Source organism: Podarcis cretensis (genome assembly GCF_951804945.1).
Source record: "Podarcis cretensis genome assembly, contig: SCAFFOLD_37, whole genome shotgun sequence".
NCBI classification, from domain to species: domain Eukaryota; kingdom Metazoa; phylum Chordata; class Lepidosauria; order Squamata; family Lacertidae; genus Podarcis; species Podarcis cretensis.
Window position 1 is genome coordinate 42,687 of NW_027647824.1, and position 22,314 is coordinate 65,000.

At 29.5% G+C, this 22,314-nt stretch overlaps 1 protein-coding gene, 1 long non-coding RNA gene and 1 pseudogene across 4 annotated transcripts in view; 1 reads left to right on the forward strand and 2 right to left on the reverse strand.

Annotated features, from left to right (window-relative positions):
* Positions 1-1,076: 1,076 nt before the first annotated feature.
* The window catches only part of LOC307208452 (mRNA export factor GLE1-like), a 36,565-nt gene continuing 15,327 nt past the window's right edge, over positions 1,077-22,314 (reverse strand). Inside the window, exons 6-10 of the mRNA XM_079996510.1 lie at positions 14,157-14,286; positions 11,826-11,930; positions 9,633-9,715; positions 5,068-5,131; positions 1,077-1,246 (exon numbers count right to left, since the gene is read on the reverse strand). Of these exons, the coding sequence (XP_079852636.1) occupies positions 1,178-1,246; positions 5,068-5,131; positions 9,633-9,715; positions 11,826-11,930; positions 14,157-14,286 (451 nt within the window). The 3' untranslated portion in view covers positions 1,077-1,177. The remainder of the gene's footprint in view (positions 1,247-5,067; positions 5,132-9,632; positions 9,716-11,825; positions 11,931-14,156; positions 14,287-22,314) is intronic.
* LOC307208454 lies at positions 11,061-11,509 on the reverse strand. 2 transcript variants are annotated; one of them, XR_013835180.1, is made up of 4 exons: positions 11,457-11,509; positions 11,341-11,416; positions 11,206-11,300; positions 11,061-11,165 (listed from the first exon to the last, which is right to left on the reverse strand). It is a non-coding gene; the product is annotated as an uncharacterized lncRNA (long non-coding RNA). The 2 variants fall into 2 exon arrangements; XR_013835181.1 differs by lacking the exon at positions 11,457-11,509 and having other exon boundaries at positions 11,341-11,422.
* LOC307208455 lies at positions 16,146-20,301 on the forward strand (annotated as a pseudogene). The gene is made up of 4 exons: positions 16,146-16,232; positions 16,784-16,891; positions 19,721-19,995; positions 20,221-20,301. The product of its transcript is annotated as an uncharacterized misc_RNA (transcript).

The window sequence follows — 22,314 nt, forward strand, 5'->3', positions numbered from 1 at the left end:
ATTTAATGATTAAAGGATTAAACTTAAAGATTAAATTTAAATTGAATTACTAAAGGATTGAATGTAAAAATTAAATTTAAATTTAAATTTTACATTGAATCCTTTGATAATTAAGTTTAAATTTAATTTTTACCTTTAATCCTTTAATCAATGTAAATTTGATTTTGACATTTAATCCCTTAATCATTAAATTTACATTTAATTTTTAAGTTTAATCCTTTAATCATTAAATTTAAATTTACATTTTACATTTAATCCTTTGATAATTAAGTTTAAATTTAATTTTTACCTTTAATCCTTTAATCATTCAATGTAAATTTAATTTTGACATTTAATCCCTTAATCATTAAATTTACATTTAATTTTTAAGTTTAATCCTTTAATCATTAAATTTAAATTTAAATTTGACATTGAATCCTTTGATAATTAAGTTTAAATTTAATTTTTACCTTTAATCCTTTAATCAATGTAAATTTGATTTTGACATTTAATCCCTTAATCATTCAATGCAAATTTAATTTTTAAATTTAACCCTTTAAAAATTAACTTTAAATTTAATTTTCAACTTTCATCCCTTAATCATTCAATTCAAATTTAATTTTTACATTTCATCCTTCAAAATTCAATTTAAATTTAATTTTCAACTTTCATCCCTTAATCATTCAATTCAAATTTAATTTTTACATTTCATCCTTCAAAATTCAATTTAAATTTAATTTTCAACTTTCATCCCTTAATCATTCAATTCAAATTTAATTTTTACATTTCATCCTTCAAAATTCAATTTAAATTTAATTTTCAACTTTCATCCCTTAACCATTAAATTCAAGTTTAATTTTTACATTTCATCCTTCAAAATTCAATTTAAATTTAATTTTCAACTTTCATCCCTTAATCATTCAATTCAAATTTAATTTTTACATTTCATCCTTCAAAATTCAATTTAAATTTAATTTTCAACTTTCATCCCTTTCATCCTTCCAAATTTAAAAATAATTTTTAACTTTAAATGGAGGACTATCAGGGAACCTTCAGGATCAAACTAAATTTTTCCAGGAAAAGCGGCAAAAATCCAATTTTTCGTCCTCCCACCCCCAAAAAATAAGACAAATTTGACGGTTTCTTCCTATTTTGACGGAAACGACTCCGGAACGTTCCGGAAAATCGGGGGGCGGGGTCACGACCTCCAAAAGGAAGGGGGGAGGAAGCCCTTGGGGAGGGGGATTTCGTTCCGCCGCAAAGATTCCTGGGAAAAGATAATAATAATGATGATGATAATAATGATGATGATAATAATAATAATAATAATAATAATAATAATAATATAAAACAACAACAACAATAATAATAATTAGTATTAGTATTATAATAATTTCAATTCTTTGCCGCTTTACATAATAATAATAATAATAATAACAATAATAATAACAATAATAATAATAATAATAATAATAATAATAATAATATAAAACAACAACAATAATAATTAGTATTAGTATTATAATAATTTCAATTCTTTGCCGCTTTACATAATAATAATAATAATAATAATAATAATAATAACAACAATAATAATAACAATAATAATAATAATAAAAATAATATAAAACAACAATAATAATAATAATTAGTATTAGTATTATAATAATTTCAATTCTTTGCCGCTTTACATAATAATAATAATAATAATAATAATAATAATAATAATAATAATATAAAACAACAACAATAATAATTAGTATTATAATAATTTCAATTCTTTGCCGCTTTACATAATAATAATAATAATAATAATAATAATAATAATAATAATATAAAACAACAACAATAATAATTGGTATTAGTATTATAATAATTTCAATTCTTTGCCGCTTTAAATAATAATAATAATAATAATAACAATAATAACAATAATAATAATAATATAAAACAACAACAATAATAATTAGTATTAGTATTATAATAATTTCAATTTTTTGCCGCTTTACATTCCCAAAAACGAACCTTATAATGATGGAAATGAAATTATAATGAAATTATTACTATCATTATTATTATGAATTCAAAATCTTACGCAATAATTTAAAATACGGTAATTTCAAAGGCAGTAATTTAGAATGCAAAAATTTCAAATGCAATCATTTCAGATGCAATAATTTCAAATCTAGTAATTTCAAATGCAAAATTTCCGAATGCAAAAATTTCCAATCTTGTAATTTCAAATGCAATAATTCCAAATGCAATAATTTCAGATGCAATAATTCCAAATGCAATAATTTCAAATCTAGTAATTTCAAATGCAAAAATTTCAAATGCAATAATTCCGAATGCAAAATTTCCAAATGCAAAAATTTCAAATGCAAAAATTTAGAATGCAAAATTTCCAAATGCAATAATTTCAAATCTAGTAATTTCAAATGCAAAAATTTCAAATGCAATAATTCCGAATCTTGCAATAATTCAAATGCAATAATAGCAAATGCAATAATTTCCGAATGCAATAATTTCACATCTATCAATTTCAAATGCAATAATTTCAGATGCAATAATTCCGAATGCAATAATTTCAAATCCAGTAATTTCAAATGCAGTAATTTCAAAGGCAGTAATTCCAAATGCAAAATTTCCAAATGCAATAATTTCAAATCTAGTAATTTCAAATGCAAAAATTTCAAATGCAAAAATTTAGAATGCAAAATTTCCGAATGCAATAATTTCAAATCTAGTAATTTCAAATGCAATAATTTCAGATGCAATAATTTCAAATCTAGTAATTTCAAATGCAAAATTTCCGAATGCAAAAATTTCCAATCTTGTAATTTCAAATGCAATAATTCCAAATGCAAAATTTCCGAATGCAATAATTTCACATCTAGCAATTTCAAATGCAATAATTTCAAATGCAATAATTTCAGATGCAAAATTTCCAAATGCAAAAATTTCAAATGCAAAAATTTAGAATGCAAAATTTCTGAATGCAATAATTTCAAATCTAGTAATTTCAAATGCAATAATTTCAGATGCAAAATTTCCGAATGCAAAAATTTCAAATGCAAAAATTTAGAATGCAAAATTTCCAAATGCAATAATTTCAAATCTAGTAATTTCAAATGCAAAAATTTCAAATGCAATAATTCCAAATGCAAAATTTCCGAATGCAATAATTTCACATCTAGCAATTTCAAATGCAATAATTTCAAATGCAATAATTTCAGATGCAAAATTTCCAAATGCAAAAATTTCAAATGCAAAAATTTAGAATGCAAAATTTCTGAATGCAATAATTTCAAATCTAGTAATTTCAAATGCAATAATTTCAGATGCAAAATTTCCAAATGCAAAAATTTCAAATGCAAAAATTTAGAATGCAAAATTTCCAAATGCAATAATTTCAAATCTAGTAATTTCAAATGCAAAAATTTCAAATGCAATAATTCCGAATCTTGCAATAATTCAAATGCAATAATAGCAAATGCAATAATTTCCGAATGCAATAATTTCACATCTATCAATTTCAAATGCAATAATTTCAGATGCAATAATTCCGAATGCAATAATTTCAAATCCAGTAATTTCAAATGCAGTAATTTCAAAGGCAGTAATTCCAAATGCAAAATTTCCAAATGCAATAATTTCAAATCTAGTAATTTCAAATGCAAAAATTTCAAATGCAAAAATTTAGAATGCAAAATTTCCGAATGCAATAATTTCAAATCTAGTAATTTCAAATGCAATAATTTCAGATGCAATAATTTCAAATCTAGTAATTTCAAATGCAAAATTTCCGAATGCAAAAATTTCCAATCTTGTAATTTCAAATGCAATAATTCCAAATGCAAAATTTCCGAATGCAATAATTTCACATCTAGCAATTTCAAATGCAATAATTTCAAATGCAATAATTTCAAATGCAAAATTTCCGAATGCAAAAATTTCAAATGCAAAAATTTAGAATGCAAAATTTCTGAATGCAATAATTTCAAATCTAGTAATTTCAAATGCAATAATTTCAGATGCCATAATTTCAAATGCAATAATTCCGAATGCAAAATTTCCAAATGCAATAATTTCAAATCTAGTAATTTCAAATGCAATAATTTCAGATGCAATAATTTCAAATGCAATAATTCCGAATGCAAAATTTCCGAATGCAATAATTTCAAATCTAGTAATTTCAAATGCAATAATTCCGAATGCAATAATTTCAAATGCAATAATTCCGAATGCAAAATTTCCAAATGCAATAATTTCAAATCTAGTAATTTCAAATGCAAAAATTTCAAATGCAAAATTTCCGAATGCAATAATTTCAAATCTAGTAATTTCAAATGCAAAATTTCCAAATGCAAAAATTTCAAATGCAAAAATTTAGAATGCAAAATTTCCGAATGCAATAATTTCAAATCTAGTAATTTCAAATGCAATAATTTCAGATGCAATAATTTCAAATGCAATAATTCCGAACGCAAAATTTCAAATCTAGTAATTTCAAATGCAAAAATTTCAAATGCAATAATTCCGAATGCAAAATTTCCAAATGCAAAAATTTCAAATGCAAAAATTTAGAATGCAAAATTTCCGAATGCAATAATTTCAAATCTAGTAATTTCAAATGCAATAATTTCAGATGCAATAATTTCAAATGCAATAATTCCGAATGCAAAATTTCCAAATGCAATAATTTCAAATCTAGTAATTTCAAATGCAAAAATTTCAAATGCAAAATTTCCAAATGCAAAAATTTCAAATGCAATAATTCCGAATGCAAAATTTCCAAATGCAAAAATTTCAAATGCAAAAATTTAGAATGCAAAATTTTCGAATGCAATAATTTCAGATGCAATAATTTCAAATGCAATAATTCCGAATGCAAAATTTCCGAATGCAGTAATTTCAAATGCAACAATTTAGAATGCAAAAATTTAGAATGCAAAAATTTCAAATCCAGTCATTTCAAATGCAATTATTTCCAATGCAGTAATTTCAAATGCAATTATTTCCAATACAATAATTCAGAATGTAATCATTTCGAATGCCATAATTTGGAAGAATTTGCCATAATTTTACCTCCAAAAACTGCTTCAGCCGGATGAAGGATCCCATTTGCCCAGCGCTGGTGATCTCTTCGATCCTTCAGGGAGCAAAGAAAAAATAAATTAAATTAAAATCTGTAAAATTAAAATTAAAATCTGTAAAATATCAGCAATAAATAAAAATAAATGAAAATGAGATGAAAATAAGGCAAAACAATGATCTCTTCGATCCTTCAGGGAGCAAAGAAAAAATAAATTAAATTAAAATCTGTAAAATAAAAATTAAAATCTGTAAAATAAAAATTAAAATCTGTAAAATATCAGCAATAAATGAAAATAAATGAAAATGAGATGAAAATAAGGCAAAACAATGATCTCTTCGATCCTTCAGGGAGCCAAGAAAAAATAAATTAAATTAAAATCTGTAAAATAAAAATTAAAATCTGTAAAATATCAGCAATAAATGAAAATAAATGAAAATGAGATGAAAATAAGGCAAAACAATGATCTCTTCGATCCTTCAGGGAGCAAAGAAAAAATTAATTAAATTAAAATCTGTAAAATACAAATTAAAATCTGTAAAATATCAGCAATAAATAAAAAAGAAAAAATTAAATTAAAATCTGTAAAATTAAAATTAAAATCTGTAAAATATCCGCAATAAATAAAAATAAATGAAAATGAGATGAAAATAAGGCAAAACAATGATCTCTTCGATCCTTCAGGGAGCAAAGAAAAAATAAATTAAATTAAAATCTGTAAAATAAAAATTAAAATCTGTAAAATATCAGCAATAAATAAAAATAAATGAAAATGAGATGAAAATAAGGCAAAACAATGATCTCTTCGATCCTTCAGGGAGCCAAGAAAAAATTAATTAAATTAAAATCTGTAAAATAAAAATTAAAATCTGTAAAATAAAAATTAAAATCTGTAAAATATCAGCAATAAATGAAAATAAATGAAAATGAGATGAAAATAAAGCAAAACAATGATCTCTTATCAATAAAATATCAGAAATAAATAAAAATAAATGAAAATGAAATGAAAATAAGGCAAAACAATGATCTCTTATCAGTAAAATATCAGCAATAAATAAAAATAAATGAAAATGGAATGAAAATAAAGCAAAACAATGATCTCTTATCAGTAAAATATCAGAAATAAATAAAAATAAATGAAAATGGAATGAAAATAAAGCAAAACAATGATCTGAATTAATTCCATTGCAAATTGATTTAATTAATTCCATTGCAAATCTGAATTCAATGGAATTAATTAATGAATTCAAATCTGAATTAATTCCATTGTAAATCTGAATTAATTCCATTGCAAATCTGAATTAATTCAGATTTGTAATGGAATTAATTCAGATTTGCAATGGAATTAATTAATTCAGATTTGCAATGGAATTAATTCAGATTTGCAATGGAATTAATTAATTCAGATTTGCAATGCTATTAATTCAGATTTGCAATGGAACTAATTAATTCAGATTTGCAATGGAATTAATTAATTCAGATTTGCAATGGAATTCATTAATTCAGATTTGCAATGGAATTAATTTAGATTTGCAATGGAATTAATTAATTCAGATTTGTAATGGAATTAATTCAGATTTGCAATGGAATTAATTAATTCAGATTTGCAATGGAATTAATTAATTCAGATTTGCAATGGAATTAATTCATTCAGATTTGAATTAATTAATTAATTCCATTGAATTCAGACTTGCAATGGAATTAATTAAATCAATTTGCAATGGAATTAATTCAGATTTGCAATGGAATTAATTAATTCAGATTTGCAATGGAATTAATTCAGATTTGCAATGGAATTAATTAATTCAGATTTGCAATGGAATTAATTAATTCAGATTTGCAATGGAATTAATTTATTTGCAATGGAATTAATTAATTCAGATTTGCAATGGAATTAATTAATTCAGATTTGCAATGGAATTAATTCAGATTTGCAATCAAATTAATTCAGATTTCCAATGCTATTAATTCAGATTTGCAATGGAATTAATTCAGATTTGCAATGGAATTAATTAATTCAGATTTGCAATGGAATTAATTAATTCAGATTTTGCAATGGAATTAATTCAGATTTGCAATGGAATTAATTAATTCAGATTTGCAATGGAATTAATTCATTCAGATTTGCAATGGAATTAATTCAGATTTGCAATGGAATTAATTCAGATTTGCAATAGAATTAATTCAGATTTGCAATGGAATTAATTAATTCAGATTTGCAATGCTATTAATTCAGATTTGCAATGGAATTAACTCAGATTTGCAATGGAATTAATTCATTCAGATTTGCAATGGAATTAATTCATTCAGATTTGAATTCATTAATTAATTCCATTGAATTCAGATTTGCAATGGAAGTAATTAATTCATATTTGCAATGGAATTAATTAATTCAGATTTGCAATGGAATTAATTCAGATTTGCAATGGAATTAATTAATTCAGATTTGCAATGGAATTAATTAATTCAGATTTGCAATGGAATTAATTCAGATTTGCAATGGAATTAATTAATTCAGATTTGCAATGGAATTAATTAATTCAGATTTGCAATGGAATTAATTAATTCAAATTTGCAATGGAATTAATTCATTCAGATTTGAATTCATTAATTAATTCCATTGAATTCAGATTTGCAATGGAATTAATTCAGATTTGCAATGGAATTAATTAATTCAGATTTACAATGGAATTAATTCAGATTTGAATTCATTAATTAATTCCATTGAATTCAGATTTGCAATGGAATTAATTAAATCAATTTGCAATGGAATTAATTAATTCAGATTTGCAATGGAATTAATTAATTCAGATTTTGCAATGGAATTAATTAATTCAGATTTGCAATGGAATTAATTAATTCAGATTTGCAATGGAATTAATTAATTCAGATTTGCAATGGAATTAATTCAGATTTGCGATGGAATTAATTCAGATTTGCAATGGAATTAATTAATTCAGATTTGCAATGGAATTAATTCAGATTTGCAATGGAATTAATTCAGATTTGCAATAGAATTAATTAATTCAGATTTGCAATGGAATTAATTCAGATTTGCAATGGAATTAATTAATTCAGATTTGCAATGGAATTAATTCAGATTTGCAATGGAATTAATTCAGATTTGCAATGGAATAAATTCATTCAGATTTGCAATGGAATTAATTCAGATTTGCAATGGAATTAATTCAGATTTGCAATGGAATTAATTAATTCAGATTTGCAATGGAATTAATTCAGATTTGCAATGGAATTAATTAATTCAGATTTGCAATGGAATTAATTAATTCAGATTTGCAATGGAATTAATTTAGATTTGCAATGGAATTAATCAATTCAGATTTGCAATGGAATTAATTAAATCAATTTGTAATGGAATTAATTCAGATTTGCAATGGAATTAATTAATTCAGATTTACAATGGAATTAATTTAGATTTGCAATGGAATTAATTAATTCAGATTTGCAATGGAATTAATTAATTCAGATTTGCAATGGAATTAATTCAGATTTGCAATGGAATTAATTAATTCAGATTTGCAATGGAATTAATTAATTCAGATTTGCAATGGAATTAATTCAGATTTGCAATGGAATTAATTAAATCAGATTTGCAATGGAATTAATTAAATCAGATTTGCAATGGAATTAATTAATTCAGATTTGCAATGGAATTAATTCAGATTTGCAATGGAATTAATTCAGATTTGCAATGGAATTAATTAAATCAGATTTGCAATGGAATTAATTCAGATTTGCAATGGAATTAATTAATTCAGATTTGCAATGGAATTAATTCAGATTTGCAATGGAATTAATTCAGATTTGCAATGGAATTAATTAATTCAGATTTGTAATGGAATTAATTAATTCAGATTTGCAATGCTATTAATTCAGATTTGCAATGGAATTAATTCAGATTTGCAATGGAGTTAATTAATTCAGATTTGCAATGGAATTAATTCAGATTTGCGATGGAATTAATTAAGATTTGCAATAGAATTAATTAATTCAGATTTGCAATGGAATTAATTAATTCAGATTTGCAATGGAATTAATTAATTCAGATTTGCAATGGAATTAATTCAGATTTGCAGTGGAATTAATTCAGATTTGCAATGGAATTAATTAATTCAGATTTGCAATGGAATTAATTCAGATTTGCAATGGAATTAATTCAGATTTGCAATGGAATTAATTCAGATTTGCAATAGAATTAATTAATTCAGATTTGCAATGGAATTAATTCAGATTTACAATGGAATTAATTCAGATTTGAATTCATTAATTAATTCCATTGAATTCAGATTTGCAATGGAATTAATTAATTCAGATTTGCAATGGAATTAATTAATTCAGATTTCCAATGCTATTAATTCAGATTTGCAATGGAATTAATTCAGATTTGCAATGGAATTAATTAATTCAGATTTGCAATGGAATTAATTCAGATTCATTAATTCAGATTAATTCAGATTTGCAATGGAATTAATTAATTCAGATTTGCAATGGAATTAATTCAATATTTATCTGAATATTAGAGATAAATATCGATTACCTGGGCAGATATTCCTCACGGATCAAGATCATCATCTTCCAAAATTGGGCCTGGTAGACTTTCATGAGAGCGTTGCCACAGACCTAATAATAATAATAATAATAATAATAATAATAATAAACAGTGGTAAAAAAGCAATAATAAATACAATAATGAAATAATAATAATAATAATAATAATAACAACAACAACAGAACAGTGGTAAAAGCAGCAATAAGAAATACAACAATAAGAAGAAGCATCAGTAATTAATAATGATAATGATAATAATAATAATAATAATAATAATAATAAACAGTGGTAAAAAAGCAATAATAAATACAATAATGAAATAATAATGATAATAATAATAACAACAACAACAACAACAGTGGTAAAAGCAGCAGTAAGAAATACAACAATAAGAAGAAGCATCAGTAATTAGTAATGATGATAATAATAATAATAATAATAATAATAATAATAATAATAATAGAGAGGTAAAAAAGCAATAATAAATACAATCATAAAGCAGTAATGAAATAATAACAATAGTGGTAAAAGCAGCAATAAATATAATAAGGAAGTAACAGTGATGAAATAATAATAATAATAATAATAATAATAATAATAATAATAATAAAGTGGTAAAAGGAGAAATACTAAATACAATAATAAAACAGTAATGAAATAATAACAATACAGTGGTAGAAGCAGCAATAATAAATACAACAATAAGAAAGGACAGTAATGAAATAATAATAATAATAATAATAATAATAATAATAATAATAGAGTGGTAAAAAAGCAAAAATAAATACAATAATAAAACAGTAATGAAATAATAACAATACAGTGGTAAAAGCAGCAATAATAAATACAACAATAAGAAAGGACAGTAATGAAATAATAATAATAATAATAATAATAATAATAATAGAGTGGTAAAAAAGCAATAATAAATACAATAATAAAATAGTAATGAATAATAATAATAATAATAAAGTGGTAAAAGGAGAAATACTAAATACAATAATAAAGCAACAGTAATAAAATAATAATAATAATAATAATAATAATAATAATAATAATAATGTGGTAAAAGGAAAGGGGAAATCCCCTCCCCCGGCTCGGACGCCTGGGTCCCCCCTCCAGAAAACAAACAGGAAACAGGACGCCCGAGTCCCACCTCCAGGAAACAGGAAATGGGAAAGGAAACAGGAAATGGGAATGGAAACAGGAAATGGGAAATCCCCTGTCCCGTCCCAGACGCCTGGGTCCCCCCTCCAGGAAACAAACAGGAAACAGGACGACTGAGTCCCACCTCCAGGAAACAGGAAATGGGAAAGGAAACAGGAAATGGGAATGGAAACAGGAAAGGGGAAATCCCCTCCCCCGGCTCGGACGCCTGGGTCCCCCCTCCAGGAAACAAACAGGAAACAGGACGACTGAGTCCCACCTCCAGGAAACAGGAAATGGGAAAGGAAACAGGAAATGGGAATGGAAACAGGAAATGGGAAATCCCCTGTCCCGTCCCAGACGCCTGGGTCCCCCCTCCAGGAAACAAACAGGAAACAGGACGCCCGAGTCCCACCTCCAGGAAACAGGAAATGGGAAAGGAAACAGGAAATGGGAATGGAAACAGGAAATGGGAAATCCCCTCTCCCGTCCCAGACGCCTGGGTCCCCCCTCCAGGAAACAAACAGGAAACAGGACGCCCGAGTCCCACCTCCAGGAAACAGGAAATGGGAAAGGAAACAGGAAATGGGAAATCCCCTGTCCCGTCCCAGACGCCTGGGTCCCCCCTCCAGGAAACAAACAGGAAACAGGACGACTGAGTCCCACCTCCAGGAAACAGGAAATGGGAAAGGAAACAGGAAATGGAAATGGAAACAGGAAATGGGAATGGAAACAGGAAATGGGAAATCCCCTGTCCCGTCCCAGACGCCTGGGTCCCCCCTCCAGGAAACAAACAGGAAACAGGACGACTGAGTCCCACCTCCAGGAAACAGGAAATGGGAAAGGAAACAGGAAATGGGAATGGAAACAGGAAATGGGATATCCCCTGTCCCGTCCCAGACGCCTGGGTCCCCCCTCCAGGAAACAAACAGGAAACAGGACGCCCGAGTCCCACCTCCAGGAAACAGGAAATGGGAAAGGAAACAGGAAACAGGAAATCCCGTCCCACCCCCACTTCCTGCCCCCGGGTCCCACCTCCAGGAAGTCAAAGAGGATGGTGGCCGTCACGTCGGCCAGGGGTTCCGAGTTCAGGATCTGGGCCAACCAGCGCCAGGCCTGGTTGAGTCCGTGCGGGTGGTTCTGGGAAAAGAATATTATTTGAATTATTTGAATAATCGAATATTATTTGAATTATTTGAATAATAAGATATTCCAAGGTTGGCTTGGAATGGAATTTGAAGATCAGATTTATTAAAAAATACAAGATTTAAATTTAAGATTTTTTTTTAATCCGTTTTCCACTAAGAACACCCAGTTGATAATAAAGAATAAAATATTAAATTAAATTCGGAATAAAATATTAAATATTGCTAATCCAATGAAAATTAATAGAATAAAATAAAATATAAAAAGAAAAATAAAATAAGCAAAAATAAAATTAAAATAAAATAAAATAAAGCAAAACAAAAAAATTAAGAGTATTTTTTAAATTGGTTTTCCAATAAGAATACCCAGGTGATAATTCCCTTGAATGCTAATCCAATGAAAATTAATAGAATAAAAAAAAAAAGAAATAAAATAGGCAAAAATAAAATTAAAATGAAATAAAGCAAAACAAAAAATAAAATAAAGTGAAAATAAAACAAATAGAATAAAAATAAGACAAATCAAGAAATGGAGCAAAACTCAAACAAAACAAAATACATCGAATAAATCAACAAAGCAAAACAAATAAAAATAAGAATAAAAGAAATAAAGTACAATAAATAAAATAAAATTAAGCAGAAATAAAGTAAAAGAAAAGAAAGAATAAAATAAATTAAAATAAAGCAAAAATAAAGGAAAAAAAATAAATTAAATAAAATAAAGCGAAAATAAAGTAAAATAAATGAAATAAATGAAGCAAAAATAAAATAAAATAAATAAAGCAAAAATAATATAATATAAAGCAAAAAAGCTACAATAAAGTAAAATAAATAAAATAAAATAAAGCTACAATAAAGTAAAATAAATAAAATAAAATAAAGCAAAAATATAGTAAAATAAATAAAATAAATAAAATAAAATAAAGCAAGAATAAAATAAAATAAAAAAATTAAAATAAATAAAATAAAATAAAGCAAAAATAAAGCAAAAATATAATACATAAAGCAAAAAAAGAATAAAATAAAGCAAAAATATTCTAATATAAAATATAAAGCTAAAACAAAGTAAAATAAATAAAATAAAGCAAAAAGAGAGTAAAATAAATAAAATAAAAGAAAGCAAAAAGAAAGTAAAATAAATCAAATAAAAGAAAGCAAAAATAAAATAAAATAAAATAAAGCAAAAATAAAATAAATAAAGCAAAAATAATCTAATAGAAAATATAAAGCTAAAACAGAGTAAAATAAATAAAAGAAAGCAAAAAGAGAGTAAAATAAATCAAATAAAAGAAAGCAAAAACAATGTAAAATAAATAAAATAAATAAAATAAAAGAAAGCAAAAATAAAATAAAATACAGCAAAAATAAAATAAATAAAGCAAAAATAATCTAATTGAAAATATAAAGCTAAAACAGAGTCAAATAAATAAAAGAAAGCAAAAAGAGAGTCAAATAAATCAAATAAAAGAAAGCAAAAAGAAAGTAAAATAAATAAAATAAATAAAAGAAAAGAAAGCAAAAATAAAAGAAAGCAAAAATAAAATAAATAAAGCCAAAATAATCTAATTGAAAATATAAAGCTAAAACAGAGTCAAATAAATAAAAGAAAGCAAAAAGAGAGTCAAATAAATCAAATAAAAGAAAGCAAAAAGGAAGTAAGATAAATAAAATAAAAGAAAGCAAAAATAAAATAAAATAAAATAAAGCCAAAATAAAATAAATAAAGCCAAAATAATCTAATAGAAAATATAAAGCTAAAACAGAGTAAAATAAATAAAAGAAAGCAAAAAGAGAGTAAGATAAATCAAATAAAAGAAAGCAAAAATAAAGAAAAATAAAGAAAATAAAAGAAAGCAAAAAGAAGGTAAAATAAATGAAATAAAAGAAAGCAAACCAAAAATAAAAATTAAAATTAAAATAAATCAAATAAAAGAAAGCAAAAATAAAGAAAAATAAAGAAAATAAAAGAAAGCAAAAAGAAGGTAAAATAAATGAAATAAAAGAAAGCAAACCAAAAATAAAAATAAAAATAAAATAAAATAAAATAAAATAAAATAAAACAAAACAAAACAAAACAAAACAAAACAAAACAAAACAAAACAAAACAAAACAAAACAAAATATATATTTTCTCCCTCCCCCCCCCGGAAAGGGAGCCCTAGACTGGCCCGGAATTTTCCGGAACCTCCCGGAATCTCCCGGAATCTTCCGGAATCTCTTACCCCCTGCCCCTCCCCGTAGGGCCAGCGCAGCGTCAAGATGGCGGCGTAGAGGCGGATCATTCCGGACATGCGCTTGAGGAAGTTGTCCTGGGGCTCCGGGGCCGAGTCGTGGGATTGGTAGCCCAGCAGCCTGGGGGCGGGAGGGGAAGGCGGGTGTCAATCAATCGATCAATCCATCCATCCATCTGTCAATCAACCCATCTGTCAATCAATCAATCAATCAATTCACCAATCTATCCATCCATCTCAATATATCTATCTATCTATCTATTCACCAATCCATCCATCCATCTGTCAATCAACCCATCTGTCAATCCATCAACCCACCCATCAATCAATCAATCAATCAATCAATCAATTCAACAATCTATCCATCCATCTCAATATATCCATCTATCTATCTATCTATCTATCTATCTATCTATCTATTCACCAATCCATCCATCCATCCATCTGTCAATCAACCCATCTGTCAATCAATCAATCAATTCACCAATCTATCCATCCATCTCAATATATCTATCTATCTATCTATCTATCTATTCACCAATCTATCCATCCATCCGTCAATCAACCCATCTGTCAATCCATCAACCCACCCATCAATCAATCAATCAATCAATCAATTCACCAATCTATCCATCCATCTCAATATATCTATCTATCTATCTATTCACCAATCTATCCATCCATCCACCTGTCAATCAACCCATCTGTCAATCCATCAACCCACCCATCAATCAATCAATCAATCAATCAATTCACCAATCTATCCATCCATCTCAATATATCCATCTATCTATCTATCTATCTATTCACCAATCTATCCATCCATCCATCTGTCAATCAACCCATCTGTCAATCCATCAACCCACCCATCAATCAATCAATCAATCAATCAATTCACCAATCTATCCATCCATCTCAATATATCCATCTATCTATCTATCTATCTATTCACCAATCAATCCATCCATCCATCTGTCAATCAACCCATCTGTCAATCCATCAACCCACCCATCAATCAATCAATCAATCAATCAATTCAACAATCTATCCATCCATCTCAATATATCCATCTATCTATCTATCTATCTATTCACCAATCAATCCATCCATCCGTCAATCAACCCATCTGTCAATCCATCAACCCACCCATCAATCAATCAATCAATCAATCAATCAATTCACCAATCTATCCATCCATCCATCTATCTATCTATCCATCTATCTATCTATCTATCTATCTATCTATTCACCAATCAATCCATCCATCCATCTGTCAATCAACCCATCTGTCAATCCATCAACCCACCCACCCATCAATCAATCAATCAATCAATTCACCAATCTATCTATCCATCCATCTATCTATCCATCCATCTCAATATATCCATCTATCTATCTATCTATCTATTCACCAATCAATCCATCCATCCATCTGTCAATCAACCCATCTGTCAATCCATCAACCCACCCATCAATCAATCAATCAATCAATTCACCAATCTATCCATCCACCCATCTATCTATCTATCCATCCATCTCAATATATCTATCTATCTATCTATCTATCTATCTATCTATTCACCAATCTATCCATCCATCCATCTGTCAATCAACCCATCTGTCAATCCATCAACCCACCAATCAATCAATCAATCAATCAATCAATTCACCAATCTATCCATCCATCTCAATATATCCATCTATCTATCTATCTATCTATCTATCTATTCACCAATCTATCCATCCATCCATCTGTCAATCAACCCATCTGTCAATCCATCAACCCACCCATCAATCAATCAATCAATCAATCAATTCACCAATCTATCCATCCATCCATCTATCTATCTATCCATCCATCTCAATATATCCATCTATCTATCTATCTAGCTAGCTATTCACCAATCAATCCATCCATCCATCTGTCAATCAACCCATCTGTCAGTCCATCAACCCATCCATCAATCAATCAATCAATCAATCAATTCACCAATCTATCCATCCATCCATCTATCTATCTATCCATCCATCTCAATATATCCATCTATCTATCTATCTATCTATCTATCTATCAATTCACCAATCAATCCATCCATCCATCTGTCAATCAACCCATCTGTCAATCCATCAACCCACCCATCAATCAATCAATCAATCAATTCACCAATCTATCCATCCATCCATCTCAATATATCCATCGATCTATCTATCTATTCACGAATCTATCCATCCATCCATCTGTCAATCAACCCATCTGTCAATCCATCAACCCACCCATCAATCAATCAATCAATCAATTCACCAATCTATCCATCCATCCATCTATCTATCTATCCATCCATCTCAATATATCCATCTATCTATCTATCTATCTATTCACCAATCAATCCATCCATCCATCTGTCAATCAACCCATCTGTCAATCCATCAACCCACCCATCAATCAATCAATCAATCAATCAATTCACCAATCTATCCATCCATCCATCTCAATATATCCATCTATCTATCTATCTATTCACGAATCTATCCATCCATCCATCTGTCAATCAACCCATCTGTCAATCCATCAACCCACCCATCAATCAATCAATCAATCAATCAATTCACCAATCTATCCATCCATCCATCTATCTATCTATCCATCCATCTCAATATATCTATCTATCTATCTATCTATCTATCTATCTATCTATCTATTCACCAATCAATCCATCCATCCATCTGTCAATCAACCCATCTGTCAATCCATCAACCCACCCATCAATCAATCAATCAATCAATCAATTCACCAATCTATCCATCCATCCATCTATCTATCTATCCATCCATCTCAATATATCCATCTATCTATCTATCTATCTATCTATCTATCTATTCACCAATCTATCCATCCATCCATCTGTCAATCAACCCATCTGTCAATCCATCAACCCACCCATCAATCAATCAATCAATCAATCAATTCACCAATCTATCCATCCATCTCAATATATCCATCCATCTATCTATCTATCTATCTATCTATTCACCAATCAATCCATCCATCCATCTGTCAATCAACCCATCTGTCAATCCATCAACCCATCAATCAATCAATCAATTCACCAATCTATCCATCCATCTCAATATATCCATCTATCTATCTATCTATCTATTCACCAATCAATCCATCCATCCGTCAATCAACCCATCTGTCAATCCATCAACCCACCCATCAATCAATCAATCAATCAATCAATTCACCAATCTATCCATCCATCTCAATATATCCATCCATCTATCTATCTATCTATCTATTCACCAATCCATCCATCTGTCAATCAACCCATCTGTCAATCCATCAACCCACCCATCAATCAATCAATCAATCAATCAATTCACCAATCTATCCATCCATCCATCTATCTATCCATCCATCTCAATATATCCATCTATCTATCTATCTATCTATCTATCTATTCACCAATCAATCCATCCATCCATCTGTCAATCAACCCATCTGTCAATCCATCAACCCACCCATCAATCAATCAATCAATCAATCAATTCACCAATCTATCCATCCATCCATCTATCTATCTATCCATCCATCTCAATATATCTATCTATCTATCTATCTATCTATCTATCTATCTATCTATTCACCAATCTATCCATCCATCCATCTGTCAATCAACCCATCTGTCAATCCATCAACCCACCCATCAATCAATCAATCAATCAATCAATTCACCAATCTATCCATCCATCTCAATATATCCATCTATCTATCTATCTATCTATTCACGAATCTATCCATCCATCCATCTGTCAATCAACCCATCTGTCAATCCATCAACCCACCCATCAATCAATCAATCAATCAATTCACCAATCTATCCATCCATCCATCTATCTATCTATCCATCCATCTCAATATATCCATCTATCTATCTATCTATTCACCAATCTATCCATCCATCCATCTGTCAATCAACCCATCTGTCAATCCATCAACCCACCCATCAATCAATCAATCAATCAATTCACCAATCTATCCATCCATCTCAATATATCCATCTATCTATCTATCTATCTATCTATCCACCAATCTATCCATCCATCCATCTGTCAATCAACCCATCTGTCAATCCATCAACCCATCAATCAATCAATCAATTCACCAATCTATCCATCCATCTCAATATATCCATCTATCTATCTATTTATCTATTCACCAATCTATCCATCCATCCATCTGTCAATCAACCCATCTGTCAATCCATCAACCCACCCATCAATCAATCAATCAATTCACCAATCTATCCATCCATCCATCTATCTATCTATCTATCCATCTCAATATATCTATCTATCTATCTATCTATCTATTCACCAATCTATCCATCCATCCATCTGTCAATCAACCCATCTGTCAATCCATCAACCCACCCATCAATCAATCAATCAATCAATTCACCAATCTATCCATCCATCCATCTCAATATATCCATCTATCTATCTATCTATCTATTCACGAATCTATCCATCCATCCATCTGTCAATCAACCCATCTGTCAATCCATCAACCCACCCATCAATCAATCAATCAATCAATCAATTCACCAATCTATCCATCCATCCATCTATCTATCTATCCATCCATCTCAATATATCCATCTATCTATCTATCTATCTATCTATCTATTCACCAATCAATCCATCCATCCATCTGTCAATCAACCCATCTGTCAATCCATCAACCCACCCATCAATCAATCAATCAATCAATCAATTCACCAATCTATCCATCCATCTCAATATATCCATCCATCTATCTATCTATCTATCTATCTATTCACCATATCAATCCATCCATCCGTCAATCAACCCATCTGTCAATCCATCAACCCACCCATCAATCAATCAATTCACCAATCTATCCATCCATCTCAATATATCCATCTATCTATCTATTCACCAATCCATCCATCCATCCATCTGTCAATCAACCCATCTGTCGATCCATCAACCCACCCATCAATCAATCAATCAATCAATCAATCACTTAATTCACCAATCTATCCATCCATCCATCTATCTATCTATCCATCCATCTCAATATATCCATCTATCTATCTATCTATCTATCTATTCACCAATCTATCCATCCATCCATCTGTCAATCAACCCATCTGTCAATCCATCAACCCACTCATCAATCAATCAATCAATCAATCAATTCACCAATCTATCCATCCATCCATCTATCTATCCATCCATCTCAATATATCCATCTATCTATCTATCTATCTATCTATCTATTCACCAATCAATCCATCCATCCATCTGTCAATCAACCCATCTGTCAATCCATCAACCCACCCATCAATCAATCAATCAATCAATCAATTCACCAATCTATCCATCCATCCATCTATCTATCTATCTATCCATCTCAATATATCCATCTATCTATCTATCTATCAATCTATTCACCAATCAATTCATCCATCCGTCAATCAACCCATCTGTCAATCCATCAACCCACCCATCAATCAATCAATCAATCAATTCACCAATCTATCCATCCATCCATCTATCTATCTATCCATCCATCTCAATATATCCATCTATCCATCTATCTATCTATCTATCTATCTATCTATTCACCAATCAATCCATCCATCCATCTGTCAATCAACCCATCTGTCAATCCATCAACCCACCCATCAATCAATCAATCAATTCACCAATCTATCCATCCATCCATCTATCTATCCATCCATCTCAATATATCCATCTATCTATCTATCTATCTATCTATTCACCAATCTATCCATCCATCCATCTGTCAATCAACCCATCTGTCAATCCATCAACCCACCCATTAATCAATCAATCAATCAATTCACCAATCTATCCATCCATCCATCTCAATATATCCATCCATCTATCTATCTATCTATCTATTCACGAATCTATCCATCCATCCATCTGTCAATCAACCCATCTGTCAATCCATCAACCCACCCATCAATCAATCAATCAATCAATCAATTCACCAATCTATCCATCCATCCATCTATCTATCTATCCATCCATCTCAATATATCCATCTATCTATCTATCTATCTATCTATCTATCTATCTATCTATTCACCAATCAATTCATCCATCCGTCAATCAACCCATCTGTCAATCCATCAACCCACCCATCAATCAATCAATCAATCAATCAATCAATTAATCAATTCACCAATCTATCCATCCATCCATCCATCTATCCATCTATCTATCTATCTATCTATCCATCCATCTATCCATCAACCCATCCATCTCAATATATCCATCTATCTATCTATCTATCTATCTATCTATCTATCTATCCATCCATATATCCATCTGTCCATCCGTCCATCCATCCATATATCAACCCACCCATCTATCCATCAATCTATCTATCTATCTATTCACCAATCTATCCATCAATCCATCTGTCTATCTATCTATCCATCCATCAACCCATCCATCTCAATCTATCCATCTATCTATCTATCTATCTATCTATTCACCAATCTATCCATCCATCCGTCTATCTATCTATCCATCAACCCATCCATCTCAATCTATCCATCTATCTATCTATCTATCTATCTATTCACCAATCTATCCATCCATCCATCTGTCAATCGACCCATCTGTCAATCCATCAACCCACCCATCAATCAATCAATCAATCAATTAATTCACCAATCTATCCATCTATCTATCTATCCATCCATCCATCTATCCATCAACCCATCCATCTCAATATATCCATCTATCTATCTATCTATCTATCCATCCATATATCCATCTGTCCATCCGTCCATCCATCCATATATCAACCCACCCATCTATCCATCAATCTATCTATCTATTCACCAATCTATCCATCAATCCATCCATCCGTCTATCTATCTATCCATCAACCCATCCATCTCAATCTATCCATCTATCTATCTATCTATCTATCTATTCACCAATCTATCCATCCATCCGTCTATCTATCTATCCATCAACCCATCCATCTCAATCTATCCATCTATCTATCTATCTATCTATTCACCAATCTATCCATCCATCCATCAATCAACCCATCTGTCAATCCATCAACCCACCCATCAATCAATCAATCAATCAATCAATCAATTAATTCACCAATCTATCCATCCATCCATCTGTCTATCTATCTATCTATCCATTTATCTATCTATCTATCTATCCATCCATCTATCCATCAACCCATCCATCTCAATCTATCCATATATCCATCTATCCATCATCAATCAATCAATCAATCAATCAATCAATCTATACATCTATCTATCTATCTATCCATCAACCCATCCATCCATCCATCTCAATCTATCCATCCATCCATCAACCCACCCATCTATCCCTCAATCTATCTATCTATCTATCTATCTATCTATCTATCCATCCATCCATCCATCTGTCAATCAACCAATCCATCAACCCACCCACCCATCCATCCATCCATCCATCCATCTATCTATCCATCCATATATCCATCTGTCCATCCATCCATCCATCCATCCATCATTTGATCCATCCCTCAACCCACCCATCTATCCATCTATCTATCTATTCACCAATCTATCCATCCATCCATCCGTCTATCTATCTATCCATCCATATATCTATCCATCAACCCATCCAACTCAATCTATTCATATATCCATCTATCCATCTATCTATCCATCCATCCATCCATCCATCCATATCTATCCATCTATCTATCTATCTATCTATCTACCTATCTATCCATTCATCCATCCATATATCCATCCATCCATATTTCCATCTGCCAATCCATCTCAATCTATCCATCCATCCATCCATCCATCCATCAATCAATCCAACAATCTATCAATCAATCTATCCATCCATCCATCCATCCATCCATCCATATTTCCATCTGCCAATCCATCTCAATCTATCCATCCATCCATCCATCCATCCATATTTCCATCTGCCAATCCATCTCAATCTATCCATCCATCCATCCATCCATCCATCAACCCTCCCATCTATCCATCCATCCATCAATCAATCAATCAATCAATCAATCCAACAATCAATCAATCAATCTATCCATCCA